Below are 19,462 nucleotides of genomic sequence, written 5' to 3'. Positions count from 1 at the left end.
TGTGCTTCCAGATGCACTAGATAAATGTCCCCATTTGTTAAGAAATACCAGCTACAGTTTTTTTGTTGTTGTGATTATCACAACTATGATTAAAAACCAGAATTTGGACAGGTTTTATCAAAGGTAATGAGTACACTGCTATGGCGAGTGGGGCTCAGGAGACTTGACTGTAAAGCTGGAGCCTGGGCAGCAGTGAACTGCCAATTTAACCTGCAGTTATGCTCTTTTGGGGGAAAGCAGGAGAACATCCAGATCCCCATTTATTCAACTTGACTGCCTAGAGTATAATATAGCCGAGTATAGCATTTCTAATCCAGAGATTAAAAAACTGGTTTGTTAGGAGATGCCTCATGCACCGCTGGTTTCAAACATCTTTTTAAAAAGAGTAGTACAGTTTAAATATCTCATTACAGTATACAAAAGTGACGTTTTAGATAAAAGCACAGGAAACTCCAAACAGCAATAAATTATTTCAAGACATGTTAAAACTATTCCTGTGTTTTCTTTCACATCCTGGCTTTAAATGAAAATAAAACAGCGTTTTAAAAAAAACATATCTGGTTTCTGATTGGTCAAACCCCCTTACCTTTGAACTGTGAACTTTGTGGGCTGCCCCCGATGCCACCACCTCTCTGTGGAGGAAGGGAGGTGTTTTCTCTGAAGGAAGAGAAGAGGAGGAGGTGGGGAGTACTTAAGCGACACCAAAGAGGCAGTTTTTCATTAGACTGGCAAATCTACTGCCTTTCCAACACCCCACTCCCTTCAATAGGGAAATCCTTTTCTTCCCTAGTTTGTGGCGGACAGTGGCTACAACAGATTCTTGGCCAAAATGCGCAATGATTCTGGTAGGAAAAAAAACAATCCTGAGAGATGAGAACAGTGCAGCAGAGCCACACAAGACTGACAAGAGTGGAAACGGAAGAACGTTCTGAATAACATCATGAGGCCCGCAGAGGCAGAGAGCAGGAGGAAAGACAGCGGCGCGAGGGAGTGAGAAAGCGGTGAACAGGTGGCAGATCAGCAAAGTGAACAGGCTGGCGGATACAGAGCCAGCCAGCTGGGTTAGTCTCTCTGTGGGAAACATCTCTCTCCCTGTACAGACTACATCATATACAACAATAAGATTCTTTTTTTGTGTTTCTTTTTTTTCTTTTAAATATTAATGTTAGAAACCAAGTATTTTTCTCTTTTGTTTAATGTCTTCACAATACAAGCAGTTAATTTCAATTTTTAATTTTCTTTTAATTCTAAATATACAATATAAACATTTCCTATACACCCCACCCATACTGTCTGTAACGTTATATATCAACATCTTTTTCCCCACATTAAAGATCTGAGAATATTCTTCTCCCTAAACTGCATTTTAACTTAGCTGTAACTCAAGTGTCCTCGCGGTGTCTCTAGACGCAGCCTGAGGCGTTGGGGTATGGGAGGGCTGGGGAGATGGGGGGGGGGGGGGGGGGGGGAGACACTGCAGGGACATTGCAGGGGCAACACCAGCAACACCCACCCACCCAGGAGAAACGCTGCGCGGCTGAGCCCTGCCAGGGCCCTGGGGGAGAGAGGAGGTGTCAGTGGAGGGGGTGTGTGAAACCACTGCCCAGAAAGATCAAGAAGGGCTTCTCTGTCCCAGCCTTGAAGGCCACTCGGTCACCTGGTTTCTATCCCAGCGGAGCCACTGAACCTGCAGGCGAGCTCTATTACACGATTCAAAGACCTGAGACCTGGCCACGAGGCCTGACTGAGCAGGCCCCTAGCTCAGTTAAGGGCTCAGTCGGGTAACAGAGAGCTGAACTGGCAGGGAAGTTCAAGAGAGGACCGAGGAGCACTTGGGCAGAGCACACCTGCTGAACGAAACCACTGCCGGCTATGGCTGCTCACCACACCCGCCGCCTACGGCCCACAGCCCCGAGCTCCAGCTGCGGGCCCCAGCTAGCACTGCCTGCAATAGCACACAGCCCCGAGCTCCAGCTGCGGGCCCCAGCTAGCACTGCCTGCAATAGCACACAGCCCCGAGCTCCAGCTGCGGGCCCCAGCTAGCGCTGCCTGCAATAGCACACAGCCCCGAGCTCCAGCTGCGGGCCCCAGCTAGCACTGCCTGCAATAGCACACAGCCCCGAGCTCCAGCTGCGGGCCCCAGCTAGCACTGCCTGCAATAGCACACAGCCCCGAGCTCCAGCTGCGGGCCCCAGCTAGCGCTGCCTGCAATAGCACACAGCCCCGAGCTCCAGCTGCGGGCCCCAGCTAGCGCTGCCTGCAATAGCACACAGCCCTGAGCTCCAGCTGCGGGCCCCAGCTAGCGCTGCCTGCAATAGCACACAGCCCCGAGCTCCAGCTGTGGGCCCCAGCTAGCACTGCCTGCAATAGCACATAGCCCCGAGCTCCAACTGCGGCCCCAGCTAGCGCTGCCTGCACATAGCACACAGCGACAGGCTTCTGACTTGAAATAAGAAAAATCACAGTATCTAATGCCTTTCATGCACACTACTATTGCTGATCGACACAGACGCTTAAAACGTCTCACATGCATGTACAATACTGTGCACGGGGCTGGGTTATTACTCGTCTAAATTCTTCCAACAATCTGATCATCCAGACCAGACACAGCAAGATGGAAGCTGGTGCTGAAAGTGCCCGAATACTGAGTCCCAGTGTGCATTTGACTGGGGTCTACAGGACTTAACCCACAACCAAAAACAAAGAGGCACCCAACAAAAAAAAAATGTATGGAAAGCTGTAAAAGACATTTGGTATAGAATTCCTGCATCTAGTTTGACAATTTGGTTTTAATGTTTCAACATTATGCATTACAAAAACAAGAACACAAAAGTAATTTTAAACAAAGTTAAAATTTCACCAAAATAATCCAAACATTGGCACAGTACTGTACATAGGACAACTGAAGGTTTTGCATTGATATGCACTTCTGACATTTTTTTTGGCATCGGTAAAGGGATAATAAAACTAATTTTATTTCTCAATTTTCCTAAAACCATGCATTTTTTGGCTTATTGCATGAAACCACCATATATTCCTACTCTGGAACTGCTTATTTCCAAGAGAAAGCTTTAGCTTTTCTGTTACCCTCTAAGCCCTAGGAAGAAATCCGGAAAATGTTTTTCCGAGCACATATTTATGGATACAGACGCGGCAGCCTGCAGTTTCGAAAATCCCAGTGCATTTCATCTTTCGCTATAGCATTTTTAAAACCTCCCTTTAATTTACACATTGGTTAAAAACTGTTCAAAACAGCTTGTCTGAGCTTGTCAAGAACAAATTTGGAGCTGTAAATACAGAAAAGCTGTACAGCAGTGGTCAGTTCATATGGGGTCAAACCTGCTCACATGACCAATTATATTCTGTAAAGTGACAAAGTAAAAATCATATAAACCCACAAAAGGAATCGCACTCAAGTACCCAGGACATTCCCTTCCTACTTCAAGCCCAGTGCAGTCGACAGTACCGTGCTTTCCAAGAAACGCAGAACATCTCACTGTTCTCTCTCCATTAGCTACTGAGAAGTCAAACAAGCCAACAGTTGAATGTCGAGTAAACCAGTAGTAACATACCGGTGAGACTGAGAAAAGTCTGACTGGTCTGTTGAATAATGCTACAGTATCTGCAATCCAGACAGCTTATTCTTCCTTTTGAATTCTTGCACTGACACATACTGAAGCAGCGAGGCATTTTCACTGACACAGGGCTTCTAATGGCACACTTACGGTCTCCAAAATTTCCTGCCACTCCTTTTTATCCTTCTGTACAACTAAAACCTGCTTTTACCAAACAATCACCTCCACATAAACTTCCACCACCTAGCACCAGTATGCAAAATCGTCTCCTCGAAAAAACAACCGTCTCTAAATTTCAAGGTCCGTAACTTTTAAAATATTGTTTTCTCAGATACAAATTCAGTCATGTCATCCTCAATGACATACCCAATTCTAACGCTATGACCTGTACAAACCCTGCCCAAACACTACATTCATCCTGTGCTAATCTGTCCTCTCTCCAAGCCCATCCCCTGCCAATATCTGGCTGCTGTCATTGGGCTTGTTTAATATAATCTTGGCATCCTGTAATTGTTATACTGTCTAAAGTGCTTCGGTCTGGCCATAGCCCATCAAGGCACTGTATTATGCTGTCAATAACATGCTTCAAGTCATTCTTTTATCTGTGAGCATCATTCCTGAGGATTTTAACAAGCAACAAGGCAAAGATGTGATGTACAGGTGGCCTCCATCACTTCCACAAACTGCCTTGTTAACCCATTGGCTACTGTTCAATACTCACATCAAATATCACAGGAACTGGCTGCCAGTTGCTTCAACCACACTATATTGCTCAGCAGTCTATAGGTAATGAGTCGGATGAGTCCATGCAGAGTTAATGTCAAGTTACTGTATATTCGATCAACTTCTAATGGCACTGTCTTCAAGGCTTCAAAGTCACTTTAAAGTGTCAAAGCAATGGTTACCCTTTCTGTGTACCTACATAACCTATAAAACAGCAGATTCTGGTGGCAAGCTACAAAGTGCAGCCAACTGCAATATTTTATTATATCCTATGGCAAAGTACTGGGTTAATGCTGAACAAATCGCTGCTCAGTTCAATTCTTCCCTGTTATACCAACTTGTATTCGAAGCCCTGGTGTGATCTGACTACTGTACTGCCCCACCTCTATGGCCTCATCCTTCATGGCTCAGCCAGTTCATCTTAGTGTTTTTGGCAGAAGGATTTTGGCACGTTGCTAGAGAGAATCCTGCTAGATGTCCTTCTGCTCTTGATCTGGTGGCTAGGCTGCAGGGCCAGTGTTTCAGCAAACTGGAAAGAACACAGTGCAACGGTTCCCTCTCAAAGTGCTTGACAGTGACAGCTGGCAGAGGCCGGAGTTAAAGATGTAATTCACTTTATGGTACTTTCATTCCTGGCCTAGAACAGAGGAAGCCCAACCGGCGCTGCAAAGTATGCTTTGACCTTTTCCATTCTTGCAAGAAAATGTCCGTAGCGTTCTAGCTGAAAATTAAGACTTCTCAAAAGACTTTAAGGTGGCAGAATTGGGCAAAACCCACAGTCCCACCCGGGAGAGGCAGCATATCTCCGGGCTGCAGACCAGCAGTGCTGGAGCAGTGAGAATTTATTTTTAAACCTCCAAAGAATCTTTCTCTATGGCACTGGAATGAGCAGGCTTCGGCTGTGTGTTTGGCCTAGACTTGGAAAAGGGGAAGAGTGTAATTAGGGCGTCCTTCTGTATGAATACTGTTGAGCGAGCACCTCACACACTGCCTTTCAGCACGTTTACTAGCACCTGGAGAGAACAGAAGCAGGAAAATCCCAATGTCAAAAATAAATTATAGGATTTAACTAACATTTTTTCCCCCCCAACGTTTAAGCTTTTTCCACTCAGTATTTAAAAATAATAATTAAAAATGAGCAGAAATGAACAGCTTTTGCTCTGCATTATCAATAATCTCTTTAAGAAATGAATGACATTCTGAAGAGGAATTGGCTCAGGTAATCCAGGTCAGAAATGATCAAATGTGTCAGTGACAATCTGACACTCTACACATGTACAAATGTGAAGTTTTAGTGCTTTTATTTACAATTCTAAAGACTTTACTACACCTAGTGTTCATATAGAGTATTCTTGAATAAAGCACATCTACGCAGCCTTTCAGTGTAAATTTCGCACATTCAGTCCTGTGCACCCAAATATGGCATAAAAGTTGCAAGTTTGACGTATCTAAAGAAATAACCCTAATCTACTGAGAAAAAAAACAGCAGCAAAAAACGTTTCACATTCACACAGCTGCCACTTTAAGTGCTGCCCGGCCTGAGCAGCTCAACATGTGCAGCTCCTCAATGCCAGAGCCACACTGAGGCAGCTCTTGCTCCAGCCTGCAGCCAGATGAGACTGCCTGGCTCAGAGAGTTGTAGCTGCTTGCCCAAGAACAGCAGGCTGCAGCACTGAGACTGAGGTGCTATGACAGTCTCCATCACAGCTGTTCAGAACTTTCTGCAATTGGCATATTCTGTGTTGTGACTTGACACTTGAATTAGCTTTGGTTGAAACTCAACCGTCTGATTGGCTATGTAGTGTATGGCATAGGACCTTTTAATGCTTTAATAAAATTACTCTACACTATGCATTGACAGCACTCATCTGTGCTGTCTAAGATGTTGCACAGCATAGCGGGTTTGAGCAGAAATGATTACGTCACGTCATAATTTAATATTTCAAATCGTTTACTGGAAACAAAGCCTGTTTCTAATTGTGTTTTCGCTCTGCTCATGTTGCAGAGCTGCTTTAAACCAGTAAAATCATCTCAAGAGAATCTGACAGGTTTCTAGCCAGTGTCTCTATAATCTATAATAACGCATCAAGTTGAGAAGTGGCCAATCTGAACATTGGCCCAGATGTTTCAATTCATGTTCTCTAATTGCAGTGAAATCAGGAAAAAACAATAATGATAAAAAAATAAGCAGTGGGTAATTCTGATCTCCATAAAACTTTTTGCCAGCGAAGATCCCTGAGCCCCTGCTGTTGTCACTTCCTCAGACAGCTCAGCACAGGACTGCTCTTTTCAATAACAGTACACACTAGGATGCCATCAGTTTTCAATATTAACTGCTACCACCACATGGACAAACTGGCATGACTGTCTCTTCTAGGCACAGATGCCAGGTTCTCAAATCGCCCAGTAAATAGCTTTAATCTGGACCAGCTACCCACTCAGACCCCCTGCCAACTTTCCAAAGCAGACGGGCAAGCTCTGCAGGCACCCTGCTCCAGTCCTCTGGATAACAACTCACTGGTAAGCCTGAAAACAGCAAGCACATATTCTTCAGACGCTATCTGCTGATCGATGGTTACAAGATTTTGTGGTCTTAAACTATTTGGGCAGTCCTTACATAAAGACGCCCAATTATTTTTATAAGGTCTAATGAGATGCGCACTTAAAAAAAAAAAGAGATAAATTGCCCTGTACTTACAGGACTGGAGCGGTTCCCCTGCAGCTCTTCTCCAGGGGTATCAAGCTCATCACATGGTGGGCACCACCCCTCTCTGCCTTTGCTTGATGAACAGGACACCTACTTTAATCCAGGCCTCACTAACCATTACAAGCACTGCACCCTGAATGAAGCACAACCCTAACTGTCAAAGACCCTGAAAAAAGGAGATGATCCAACAACAGCGCACGCACACACAGCTGCTACCTGTCACGTTGCCTCTGTTATACTGCTGGCATACGGGAGGAGGAGGGAGTGCAGATCCATCGGTCTGCTGAAGGTCTTGAGATACAACGGGAACCAGAAGGGGCTTTAGCCCTGCTACTCGGTCACTGCACACTGACAGCACTGCACAACCTCCGAAAAACCACTAGAAACATCTGCGTGTGGCTCTGCAGGTGGCCATCAGCTCTGCCCCTGGATGACCTTTGCCAGCTGAACCTCGGCTTCCCAAAAGAAATTCTGAACAGGCTCTGTCAACCATACTGTCCTCTCTTGTACTAGAGCCAAACCTGAGACTTCATAAGCATGGAGCACATATAGTAGATGTACAGAGACCTACACCTCCGGCAGTGGTTTCTGTGTGACATTAGTGTAAGCATGGGCAGTGGTTTCTTATACATATAAACTAAAGGCATGTGTATAATATACACACAGAAACAAAATGATTCGGCAACAATTCACCACAGGAGAGAAAAATAAGAAATTTCTATCAGACTATATATGCTGATCAAAAAAATCAAGTAAGGAGCGTAAACATCTTTAAAAATCCCCTTGGCCAACGCAACAGCCCCACCAGCTGGTTATAAAGTGCTACCTTGGAGGGCTGAGTGGAGCTCACAATGCAAAATCGATAAAATTTTGTTCCACTGATATAGTGCATTGTTTGCAATCATCCCATATATCTGTGTATATATACACACACACACACATCAAACAAAATGATATTAGCCTGTTTAAATTGGTCTATAGATAGGTCTATTGTTCAAAAATACAGAACAATCATACTTTCTCTTTGTGGTGTGAGCAATGTGTGTCCATCACAATGTGTCCGTATGTAAGCATACAGCAAGATGATGGAAGAGAAAGAGGGACAGAAGGAGAGAGAAAGCTGAGGTCCTCATCCCCTCTGTCCCTCCTGTGCCCCGTGGTCTCCCCCCGACCCTGCAGCAGGACCCTACCCTCTTGGCATGGTGTCGCCTGGAGCGTGGGGGCGCTCTATGTGTAGGACAGATGCGACCCATTGGATATCTGCGAGGCGATGCTGGTGCTCCTGCTCATACCCTGCTCAGTGCGCCCCCCGGAGGCTGTCCGCCGCAGCGCCTGGGGGCTGTTTCGCACTCCCATGCCCCCCCCGCTCCTCGGCACAGCCCCCAGGGGCCCAGAGGAAGGGTGCCCCCAAGGCTGAGGGCCCCCTCCTTGCATGGCGTGGCCCCATGCCTGCGGGGGACCCCCCACCTGCCCAGACCCCGAGTGGTGGTGATGGTGGTGATGGCCGTGATGCCCCCCTGAGCCCCAGTGTGGCCCCTGGGAGCCAGCCTGATGGTGGGACCAGCTGCTGGGGGCCCCAGGAAAGCTGTGGCTGAAGGCCTCAGGGGACAGGTTGGACAGCACCATGTTGCTGAAGCCCAGGCGCATGCTCTCCGAGTCGAAGGCCTCGATCTCCCGGGCCTGGCGCTCCAGCAGGCTGCGTATCCGCTCCGAGCGCTCGTTCTGCAGGGCCAGCATCTCCTCCTCGATCTGCGGGAGAGGGCAGGGCGAAGGACGATGAGCCACAAACTTGATTCCTAGTTACCCGTTCTAGATAAGCGCTTTACTGGCTTGTTGTTCTTAATGTGACAGAGGTGGAGAGAGAAACTGTGTTTAACACTACTAAGAGCACTGAAGAATCCTCCTTTTTCACAGCATTTGCAAACCCGAGTTTAGAATTAAACCGCTACCACCCCCTGCTGGCAGAGAAGGGACGCCCACCTTCTGCTCCAAGAGGGCGCGGCGCAGCGACACTCTCTGCTCCAGCTCCTTTCGCTCGCGCTCATGCTGGGCATCGGTCTGCATCTTGATCTTGCTCTGGTAGGCATTGAGCAGCTCCAGCTCCTGCTGCAGCTGCATCTTCAGCACCTGACACTCCGCCTCCTGAGCCTCATCCAGACGCAGCTACGCAGAGAAGAGGAGGAGTCAGGACAACTCCTAAGACACACCATCACAAGCCAGCCTGTGCCAGGAACCACAGTATATCCAAACCTCACTCTCCACAGAGAGTTAAAAGCTTGCGTAGGAAGTATCTTGCTGTGGGCATGCTCTTCTCCCTCTCTCTCTACAGGTACACAACCAGCCTTCCAGCTGCTATCTACTCACAGAGCTCTGCATCAATGGGCTGAAATGTTTCTACCTATATGGGTTCACAGCCTCCTCTGTTCCCATCTGCTCCCTCCAATCCATCACAGTCCGGCTCTTCCTGTTACTCACTGCCTTGGACCCCAAAGTAATTCCCTTCTTCTCTGTCCCCTTCAGCTTTCCTTCCCTTTGCTTTTTCTCTCACTCTATCCCTTCATTCTCTAATGCCATACCTCCCCCCTTCCCTCTGCCCCCCTCTGTTTCTTCCATCCTTATTTTCCCTAGCTCCTGCGGGGTCCCCTGCCTCCCTCTATCACTCACGGCCTGCGTGGAGAGCATTTCATTGATGCTGTGGTCATACTGCTCAGCCAGGATGGCCAGCTTGCGGGTCTGCTCCTCCTTCAGCCTCTTGAGCACCGCCTTGTGGTCGCTCTTGGGCGTTGTCTCCAGCAGGTGGTTCCTGAGTGCCTTGTACTGCCGGGTCTGGATCTTACAGGTGTCCTGGAACTGCTTCTTAATCTGCAGCTCCTTAGACTGACATGCAAATGCACAAAGAGACAGGGCTGGTCAATATACTTCAAACAATTCAAAAAGGAAATGAGAAGAGTGGACATACATGCTGAAGTAAATTGTATTCTAAGATCTTTGTTCCCTTCAAGAAAAGTGAAGTGTGATCTTCGAATGGAAAGCATTGTATGAGTTAATGTTGATACTTTTTGACCCAATACATGTTCTCACCTGGGAATATGGCTTGATTTTTCCACAAAAACATAATACCCCAATCACGTATAAAGTCTTTGTATATACCAACTTGTAATGCACTATAACATCTATTTTCTAATATAGTATAAGAAAACAGTTTGACTACAGCTGAAATGAAGAAATATACAACAGGGCAGAGAAAAAAACAACTTCTAAACTACACAGATGGTACATCGGGTGGAAGAAGAAACGGGATGTCCTAGAAATCATGACTTGGCTGTCATGTCCTGGCGTGTCAGAGTTACTAAACTCATTCAGCCAAAGCCTGAAAACAGCTGCGGGATTAACAGAAGCCCAAATCATCTCAACATAGGACATGCAAAGTGGATGCACAAAGGAGAAGGGATTCATGACAGAAAGCGTTTATCAGTCTTTTAATAAATAACCGATTAATAAACAATTAAAAGACCACCGGGGGGGAGGGCAGGTCGCTGGCTCTGTGGCTAAGGATCCGTGCCTGTGGCTGGAAGGTTGCCGGTTCGTATCCTGCTGCCGGCAGAGGAATCCTACTCCATTGGGACCCTGAGCAAGGCCCTTAACCCCAGCTGCTCCAGGGGTGCTGTATCAATGGCTGACCCTGCACTCTGACCCCCAGCTTCTCTCCCTGTATGTGTGTCTCATGGAGAGCAAGCTGGGGTATGTGAAAAGACAAATTCCTAACACAAGAAATTGTATATGGCCAATAGAGTGATCTTATCTTAATTCATGATTCATAATCGCATCCAATACTGAGATTTGTATGGTAAGTCATCAGGGATAAAGGGGAAAAAAAATGAAAAACGAAACCGGCAATGGCGAAGCGGGGCTCCTCCTGTACCTTGAGGCTCTTGGGCTGCTGGCGGACCTCCATGACGTGTTTCCTGCGCAGCTCCCGCTCGCGGCGCTTGTTGTACTCCAGCTGGTTGGTGAGCTCGGTCTGGTGCTGCAGCCGGATCAGCTCGCAGCGCATCTTCTGGATGGTGTTGAGGTGCCGGAACTCCAGCTCCTGCATGGACTCGTGGTGCCTCAGCAGCATGGCGTGCTCCAGGTCCTTCTGGGTCTGCCGCTTGTTCAGCTCCTGAGGGGCAGAGAGGGGGCAGCACTGAGAGAGGGGTGCGGACGAGGGAGCGAGCGAGCGGCACACGGCGAAGCCGCGTTCCGCTCCCTGAGCGGCAGGGAGAGAGGAACGTGAAAGCCGTGCAAAAGAAAATCTGTGCAGAAGAAAGGCAGTGAGAGGAAAGTAAAAACCAGGGAGTCTCTAGGTAGGGTGAGGGCTGTCAAAGTCAGGGAGAACGAGAGGAAAGAAGAGGGAAGAGAGAGGCGGAGGCACAGGTGCCCCAGCGTCCCAGCGCCTCGTCCTCACCTCTCGCACCAGATCCTGCTCCACATTGTGCCGCGCAATAAGGATCCGTCGCTTGAATCGCCGGCACTCCAGCTCCAGGTACTGCCGCTGGCGCCGAAGGAGGTTGGCCTCCTCCTCGGCTTGGAAGTGCTGGAAGTTCTCCTTCTGCTTCGACAGCCACTCCTGCTTCTCTTTCTTAGGGGTCGACTGGTTCTCATTCAACTCCTGCAACCACAGCCAGACAGAGTCACGGAGGAGCAGGTTCTCTCGTTTTCTACGAGCGTTTGAAGCTAAAAGCAGTCACTTCTCAGCCAGTCTAAAGCTCTACTTAATGCTCAGAAAGCTGGAAAAAAACATGATAATATGATATTGTACATTTGATCACTGTATCACAGATTTGATCAAATTAGAGATGATCATTAGTTTGAGTTAACACTACAGTGCTGGGTGTCTCATTTTGTGTTGCTGCTGAGATCAATATATAGCTACAATACCTTGTGTACAATGTAGTACCAGGTGCTGGATATTACAGGATGCCTATAAAGATATCTATTCAAGAGTGAAAACTACTTACTATGGCTCAACAAAAAGTAGTACTTCTACAAATGAGCCCACTCCCACAGTGACAGCTCAGTAACGTTACTGGTGTTCACCACAAGGTGTGCAGTGCATTACCAGGTTACAAAATCATAAGCACAGCTGCCCATGCCTCTAAGGACTTCTGCGATTATCAAAGTCTATTAACACAGAGCTCATGAATCCTTGAACAATGGTTAAACTGGCATGCAGAGAAGATATTTCCACCCCAAACAAAGCCCAATGCAATGAAGCCTCGCAATGCTCTGTTTGCTGCTCTTTGACATGGGAAGTGCACCTGTACCTCTTTGAGCTGCTCTTTGCGCAGTTTGTATTCCCGTTTCTGCGACTCCAAGAAGCTGCTGAGCTCTTTCTTCTGTTGGCCCTGGATGTGCTGCTGGAACTTCTTTTCATCGTTGGCAAAGGTCTTTGCCTAGAGAGAACACAGACAATCATCACCACACACTGTCCTACAGACGGAGTACAGGGAGGTGCATTAATATACTCAGGGCACCACACAGGGGGCCAGTGGAGAAAGACACTGGATACCGCTGACTACAGGTCCTTTTTCTTAACTACACCACACACTATAAATGGTGGGGCACAGTGCGCCGCATGTTTGCACAAGTGAGGAAACAGTACAGCAGTTTTGAGGAAACCTGCAAGGAAGTGGACTGTGTGGTTCATCAGGAAGTGCATATGGAAAGCACAGCAATACTGTTTCAGAAATCCTGTTCATACAACACCGTTCAGGTAACAAGTACTTAGATACGCCAGCACTGGCATCATGTTTTAAATTGATCACTTACAGCCCAAATCATGGGTTCAGAAAAACCTGAACTCTGCTTCAGACCTGTACGGTAGCACTATGCAATGTGGTGATTTACAGCTCTTGGCTGAAACTGAATAGTGAAGTGGCAGACTATGCTGCTCATTCTGCAGCAAGCTGTACAAGAACAGCAGCACCGGATGACAGTATGAAAGAGAGAGAGAGTAAGAGGAGATACTGTACATCCTTCTCCATGGCGGCTTGGTGCTTCTTCACCAGTTTCTCCATCTCGGCGGCAAAGTTGTTGCGCTGGGTCTCCAGCTCCTTGTCCAGCCGCAGCCGGTGCTCGTCCATCTCGGCCTTCAGCTTGTTCTCCAGCGCCATCAGGTGCTTCTGGTGCTGCCGCCGCATGCGCTTGTACCCGGACATCTGCTCCCGCAGCTCCGAGTCCTGCTCGTGCTCCTGGATCTGCCGGGTCACCTGCGCAGGGGAGGGAGTGAGAGCAGCATTGCGGGGAGGCCGAGCGCAGAGGAACGCAGAGGGAGAGAGAGAGACAGCGGAGTGAGACGGAGAGACGGAGCGAGGACTGTGAAAGACAGGGAGAGGGAAGAGTGAGAAAGAGGGAGGGAGAGTACAAGGGATGTGTGAGGAAGAGAGAGCAGTGTCAGAAGGGGGGGGGGGAGAGAGAGAGACTCACCAGAGAGGCAGTGCGGATGGTGGCAAAATGCTCTCGGTTGCGGTACTGGGATTTGTGCCGTGGGGTCTGTGCCGGGGGGGACTGCGGCTCCGATGGCCTGCTGTGGGGATCGGGGTCGTCATGGTAACTCTCCTCCTCCTGTAACAACAGACAGCCTTTGTGTCCTCAAACCGTCGCCTGTGTCAGGTTCCACTCCTTCCCTGCAGCTTGCGGCATTTTGGCTAACACGTGCAGGCCATGTTTTTTTGCACATTAAGAAAATTCCAAAATACGGAGTCATTTAGAAACCTAAGCATAGGAACTTTGTGCAGCCATGCCTACATTTGCAGAATGTCAAGCCCCTGCGCTCTGCAAGGTGGGCTTCTCAGAGCCTCTGCTCTCCCAGGGTAAGTATATGAGTCTGTGGGGTCTCCTTTTAACCGAGAGAGGATGCACAGCGAAGTCTAACTGCACACTTGGAGTCCGACCTTTGTTCGTGTGGTACTGTGTAACCCCTGTCAAGGTTGCAGAATATAAACAAACATAGATTTGACACTTCCAGCCTACTTGTCTGCCTTCTGTATAACTACAAGCCTGTCCATCGCCGAGCGCTGGCCCAGGCTTAGCAAGCTCACCGGTTTGAGGTGGATGACGGAGCTGTTGGACATCACAGTGTGGTCACCCTCCATCATGTCCAGCTCACTCTTGTCGTCAGCCGCATCTGGGAGGCTGTTCACGCTGCTGCTCTGGCTGCTGGCGCTGATGGACATGCTGGGAATGGACTGGTTACTGCCCACACTGTTGACCGTGCCCGTCCGGCCCACACCATGCTCGGGCTCCTGGGGACAAAGAGTCAGAGGAAGTATAATGAGCAAACTTATCAAGCATGTCAAGTAAACCTAATGAAAGAAACAAACAGTCTTGGTCTTTCCCACTGCGTATACAGATGGTACAGTGTAGTGCATCACCAGACTGGCATGTATCAGTCACGAAGCCATGAAGAACGCTGGAGCGGCCCGTGCTACAGGACAACGAGGAAGAGCGAGCGGGTCTAACCTCCTCCTCATCAGGGGCCTCTGCGGCCGGCCCGTTGTGCACCTCCTGGAACAGGATTTTCTTCATCTTGCGGTACTGCAGGTTGTCCAGCTCCCGCACCGCGTCCTTGGTGCGCAGGATCAGGTCCATCAGCACCGTCTCCGGCCGCTCCCGCTGCACGAAGGCATGCTGTTGGCACAAGGGGGAGACAGTGAGTCACAGCCACACATTCTACAGTCCCAACACACCAGCGACAAGTTTCGTGGCTTTTAACGCTTAACATAGCAGGAGAAAGCAGGACTTCTGACTCAGGAACCTGAGTTCCTCTTACTGTCCCATCAAACAAATCTACAGAATGCAACATACAAAAGCAGAATTGCATTACATCGACAAACTATCACTTTAACAGGAAAAAAATCAATTACTATAGCCATAAAGTCTAAGCTATGCAAATAATCATGATTGAAATGACAGAAATGATTAGAGAGTTTATTAATGCAGAGAACAGAAGAGCACTGCACTCATTTCAAACAAGCTGGACAGGTCTTGCACAGTGTCTTAGAAACATTTGGGCAGTCTTGCAGCCAGAAGGTTGGTGGGAACGACTTGAGCAGTACCCAAAAGACTTGTTAGGACAGAAGCAGCATTGTGAATTGCAAACCACAGAACATCTGTTGTGCTTCCATTAGTGCAGTTGTAACACACAGGGCACATTAACGTACAAATCAAAATTAATATCCACTCAGTACTTGTTGTGAACTGGATTAATAAGTGCAAATGTCACTGTCCCCTTTAATTACACTTTCTCGATACAAACCATATAAAATGCAAAAGGTGAACTCAGCCATATTAAGGCAGTGAGGGCATATGAGACTGATCAGTGTTAATAGCAGAAGAATAATGTTATCGCTGTTTGCTTCTTCAAATGAAACAGCAGGACTGAGAGATGCACGTGAGAGTCTGCTTCTCACTTACCTTTAGCAGCTCCTCAGAGGTGGGTCGGTCCTGGGGGATCTTCTGAAGGCAAGAGTCGACAAAGTTTCGAAAATAATCTGTCCTGGGGGGGGCAAACGGAAGGATGGGCAGAGTTATTAAGTCAGAGACTTTGTTTTTCTGCCAAGCAGAACATGGCCTTTTTGTAATCATGATGAATGTTCAAAGACTTTATTTTTAAGACATGAGGCTAATTTAAAATTGTATTTGTACAAGCAGCCAAAGGCAGGTAGATGGCATGAGAGAAGAGTGAATATATATGTCTGAAACAAAACGTGCCAGGAACCAGTCCTGTTATGCAGCCAGAATGCAAGAGAATAGAGCACACTCACCATTCACTAGACTGCAGCGTTGGGGACTCATTCTGCGCTATGTGGTATAAGGCACTCATCGCATTCATATTGAAGAGCGGAGGCTTTCTTTCCGCTGAAATCAGAAGAGAAGCAGGGGTTCAGATCTCAGGCCAGGCAATGCTACCCCTCACATCTTACTACTTCTAAGATCTGCAATGCACCTGCTTAGCTCAGTGCTCGTCAACCCTGGCCAAATAGTCTCCACAAAAACAGGGGCTGGCTCAGTACATCTTTCTTCTCAATGTATTTCTCTTGTAAAACGTGCAATAGTATAGTTAACGCTAATAGCTTCCTTAATGCTCAGAACCGAAATGTAAAGATGTTACAACAAGTCCTTTTTATGCCTGTTGGATCAAAAAACACCTGTGTGTTTAGTATTGACAAACACGGCTTTCCATTTTCATTTCAACAGGCCTAACCAATGCGCACATTAAACAGTGCTGCATGAATGGTAATTACCAAGTAAAATCAACATCACAAACCTCCCCCAATCCGCATGTAAAGTTGCACTGTAAAATAGCACAAGTTTTTCCTAGATTGTCTTTTGCTCTTTTATGGTCAAAAATGGAATTTAGTTAATTCTTAAGCACTAATCAAACCTCATACTATGTAGACATATGCATACATATGAACAGATTGATAGGGTGTACTAGGAAATAACTGGTTTAACCTGAAGTTAAAACAAACATCCTTTAGAACAAGGACCCAAATAAGAGGAAGCAGAACTGTTTACACACTAGATCTGATCCCTCAACAGAGTACTGAAAAGGCCTGTGGCTCATTCAGAAATAGTTTCAGTGTTCATGGGGAGAGCATGATATTAATGGGTATGAATGCTGTGTTGTGGGAAATGTACTAATCTGAGACACTGCTAGTTCTAGAGCCATTCTACAAACACAAAAGCTAGACTATTTCTACACAGAAAGTGATGGCTCTCAATACTCAGAACTTCAGAAGTACCTGAAAGGAAAGCTTTCAAATCAATGTTACATGACTTTATATGCACTCCTGACAGAGACAGCCAAACAGACATGCTGGTAGAGAAAGAGAAAGGGAGGGCACTACCTCAGGCACAGTGATGTCTCTAATACACACACCCAGCTGTTTGCAGCCCCTGTGTGGGACAGACACCTCACCTAATTCAATGCATGTAATTCCAAGAGACCAGACATCCACCTTCCCATCATATTGCCCTTCGTCCATGGCAAGGATCACTTCTGGGGCCATCCTGTGTGGGGACAAGGAAGAACAGATGTTTGACAACAGGAATTACTTTCACTTTCCTTTTGAGTTTTCACTTATCTTTCTTATACCTCCAAACCCCTTCACGATTTGGCATCACTAAACCACAATTTAACCCACCACACCAAGTCTTGTACTAACAGGAGGCTTGAGGACAACATGCGCTGAGACATGAGCTGTCAGGACACCTGTGTCCGTTTAGTACCGAGAGCCAACAGTCAACGCAGAGAGGAGGCGTCTTCAGGAGGTGGATGTAGCTCCAACTGTAAACAGTAATTCTGACATTACGTGGTCAACGCAGTGTGGAATGATGAGGGTATCCCAGCAGACCTGAGCCCAACCCTCCTGGACACACTCAGTCAATTATGCACCACTGTTTGGGATGGTCACAGTCAGGCAGCGACACAGCTCTGACTTGACCCCGCAGCCTCTGCGGCCTGCAACAGTCTGCTCACCAGACTAAGTACATTCACTGGCTGAGCCACCTCAGTCCCATTTTGTGCACTCCATTTACACAAATCTGAGGTGGCGAACTCTTGGGCGGTCAGCACGGCCACCTCCTGTCCCACTGCCCCTTATCTCTGCCCCTCCTGGCCCTACTGCTGTCTTTTGGAAGATGCCAGGGGATAAGGAGTCAGATATGGTCATACTTAAACATGGATACGATGTCCAAACGACTCCCCCGAGCCGCTGCACTGCTGAGCATGTCACTAGTTTTTTTACACTGTTTTTCACACATTTTATCTCATTTTTTAAATGCAGCAATGAGTCACTGCTAGCCCTCAGAGAACTGGTGTGGTGTTGATGGCCTGACCGAAGACTGAGACAAGAATTAATGAGGGGTGTTTTTTTGGGGTTTGTACACCCTTTCCTTTCCCTCTACTTCTCCACCTACCAAACAGCACTGACAGTGGAAAGAAAAACACATTAAAAAATTTACATGCTTAATGGTCTGCCAAGTCAGTTAATGAAACAAGGCTGGAAATGTGTTGAAGAGAAGTAGACCACACGAGTCAGTGAATCATGTCCTGTTTATTTCGCAGGCTGCACTGGGAAAGTGTGGTTTCAATAAACTGACCATTACTCACTTGTCACATGAGCCAAGATACTGTACCAGCTGCCATTAAGGGTTTGGTATTACAGTCAATCGAAGTTGAAAGTTATCACCAGTTTCTTCCACATGTAAAACTGATTACTGTACTCAATATACTGAGTGCTCTTTCTGGAGCTATCATCGAAAAGGTCACTATCACTGAACTTAAGCATGTTGAAAAACGTGCCCACCTTAATCTTACACTTTTTATTCATTGAAAAACATCAGAAATGCCGTCTTGAGTGATGTCCTCCCTAAACCAGCACACCTCTAACTTAGGGAGAATGTCTACATTGCCGTCTTTGACTAACAGCAGATCCAATTACAACAGGAACTTTAGCAAAATGCTCATGTTGCACGTCCACTCAGACTGCCCTTTGGGGGTTCCCCATGTCAGGGAGATCCTTTCTATAGCTTTGATGACACTATCACAATGAATAAAAATATAAAACACAAATTTACCCTAAAATGTGTTTTTCTTGCTGAACTATTCCGTGCACATTCAGTCAAGGAGAAGTATAAAAGTCCTATACAACGTGCTGCACAGTGACGGTAAAGCATGGCCAAGCACCACAACTCAGAAGCCGGACTGCACACTCCCAGCATTCCCTTACCAATATGGAGTCCCCACGAAGGAATTGGCGGGAGAGGCAATAGAGGCAGAACCAAAGTCAGCAAGCTTCACCTGGCCAGGCTCCGTGAGGAGAATATTCCCAGCCTTGATATCTCTGGAATAGAGACAGGAAGAGTGCTTTAATGATCCTTACCTGATGAGAAATTAAGAAAGGCATTCTCAACTTCAGCAGAATGCTGCCACCTGGCCCAGGGACAACAGTACCTGCCAAACTACCGTTACACTAGATCTTTTCAGTGACAGCAGTCAAACCCCCCGCCCCCCTCCACACTCACCTGTGAATCATGTTGTGGGAATGAAGGTAGGCTAGCCCCTGCAAAGCACCGTGAGTGATAGCTGCTATCTCCACTTCCTGTAGAGGCTTTTTATGAACTGGAAAGAACAGATTCAAGTTAAAACACTTGATAGAGCCTGGTGCGTGGTAAACTGTGCATGTAGCTCCTTACAATCCACTTTTTGTGGTATACTTAACATCCTGCCAATTTCACATAAATGTAAGTTTGCTAGTATATACATTAGTTCTGAGTCTGTGAGAAACTCTGTGAGTCTGTAAATACAGCTGCATGCTAAAGAGTAGTTTAAGAGATCCAAACCAAATAAGACTAGTGGCCATTAAGGATGCTGGAAAGATTCAAGATGCAATACTTTGACATGTTAACA

The 19,462-nt window shown here is 47.1% G+C and overlaps 1 protein-coding gene across 1 annotated transcript in view; it reads right to left on the bottom strand.

The window, feature by feature from the left end:
- Nucleotides 1-1,227: 1,227 nt before the first annotated feature.
- The window catches only part of taok1a (TAO kinase 1a), a 37,072-nt gene continuing 18,837 nt past the window's right edge, over nucleotides 1,228-19,462 (bottom strand). The window contains exons 6-20 of the mRNA XM_088906677.1: nucleotides 19,078-19,174; nucleotides 18,783-18,896; nucleotides 16,970-17,061; nucleotides 15,813-15,906; nucleotides 15,463-15,544; nucleotides 14,509-14,676; nucleotides 14,088-14,291; nucleotides 13,474-13,611; nucleotides 13,020-13,256; nucleotides 12,312-12,440; nucleotides 11,453-11,656; nucleotides 10,928-11,167; nucleotides 9,670-9,882; nucleotides 8,986-9,168; nucleotides 1,228-8,754 (exon numbers count right to left, since the gene is read on the bottom strand). Coding sequence (XP_088762803.1) covers nucleotides 8,233-8,754; nucleotides 8,986-9,168; nucleotides 9,670-9,882; nucleotides 10,928-11,167; nucleotides 11,453-11,656; nucleotides 12,312-12,440; nucleotides 13,020-13,256; nucleotides 13,474-13,611; nucleotides 14,088-14,291; nucleotides 14,509-14,676; nucleotides 15,463-15,544; nucleotides 15,813-15,906; nucleotides 16,970-17,061; nucleotides 18,783-18,896; nucleotides 19,078-19,174 — 2,717 coding nt within the window. The 3' untranslated portion in view covers nucleotides 1,228-8,232. The remainder of the gene's footprint in view (nucleotides 8,755-8,985; nucleotides 9,169-9,669; nucleotides 9,883-10,927; nucleotides 11,168-11,452; nucleotides 11,657-12,311; nucleotides 12,441-13,019; nucleotides 13,257-13,473; nucleotides 13,612-14,087; nucleotides 14,292-14,508; nucleotides 14,677-15,462; nucleotides 15,545-15,812; nucleotides 15,907-16,969; nucleotides 17,062-18,782; nucleotides 18,897-19,077; nucleotides 19,175-19,462) is intronic.

This window comes from Atractosteus spatula, chromosome 27 (genome assembly GCF_055471065.1).
Source record: "Atractosteus spatula isolate fAtrSpa1 chromosome 27, fAtrSpa1.hap1, whole genome shotgun sequence".
NCBI lineage: Eukaryota > Metazoa > Chordata > Actinopteri > Semionotiformes > Lepisosteidae > Atractosteus > Atractosteus spatula.
The sequence above is the reverse complement of the archived record's forward strand: the minus strand, read 5'-3'. Positions and strand labels throughout refer to the sequence as shown.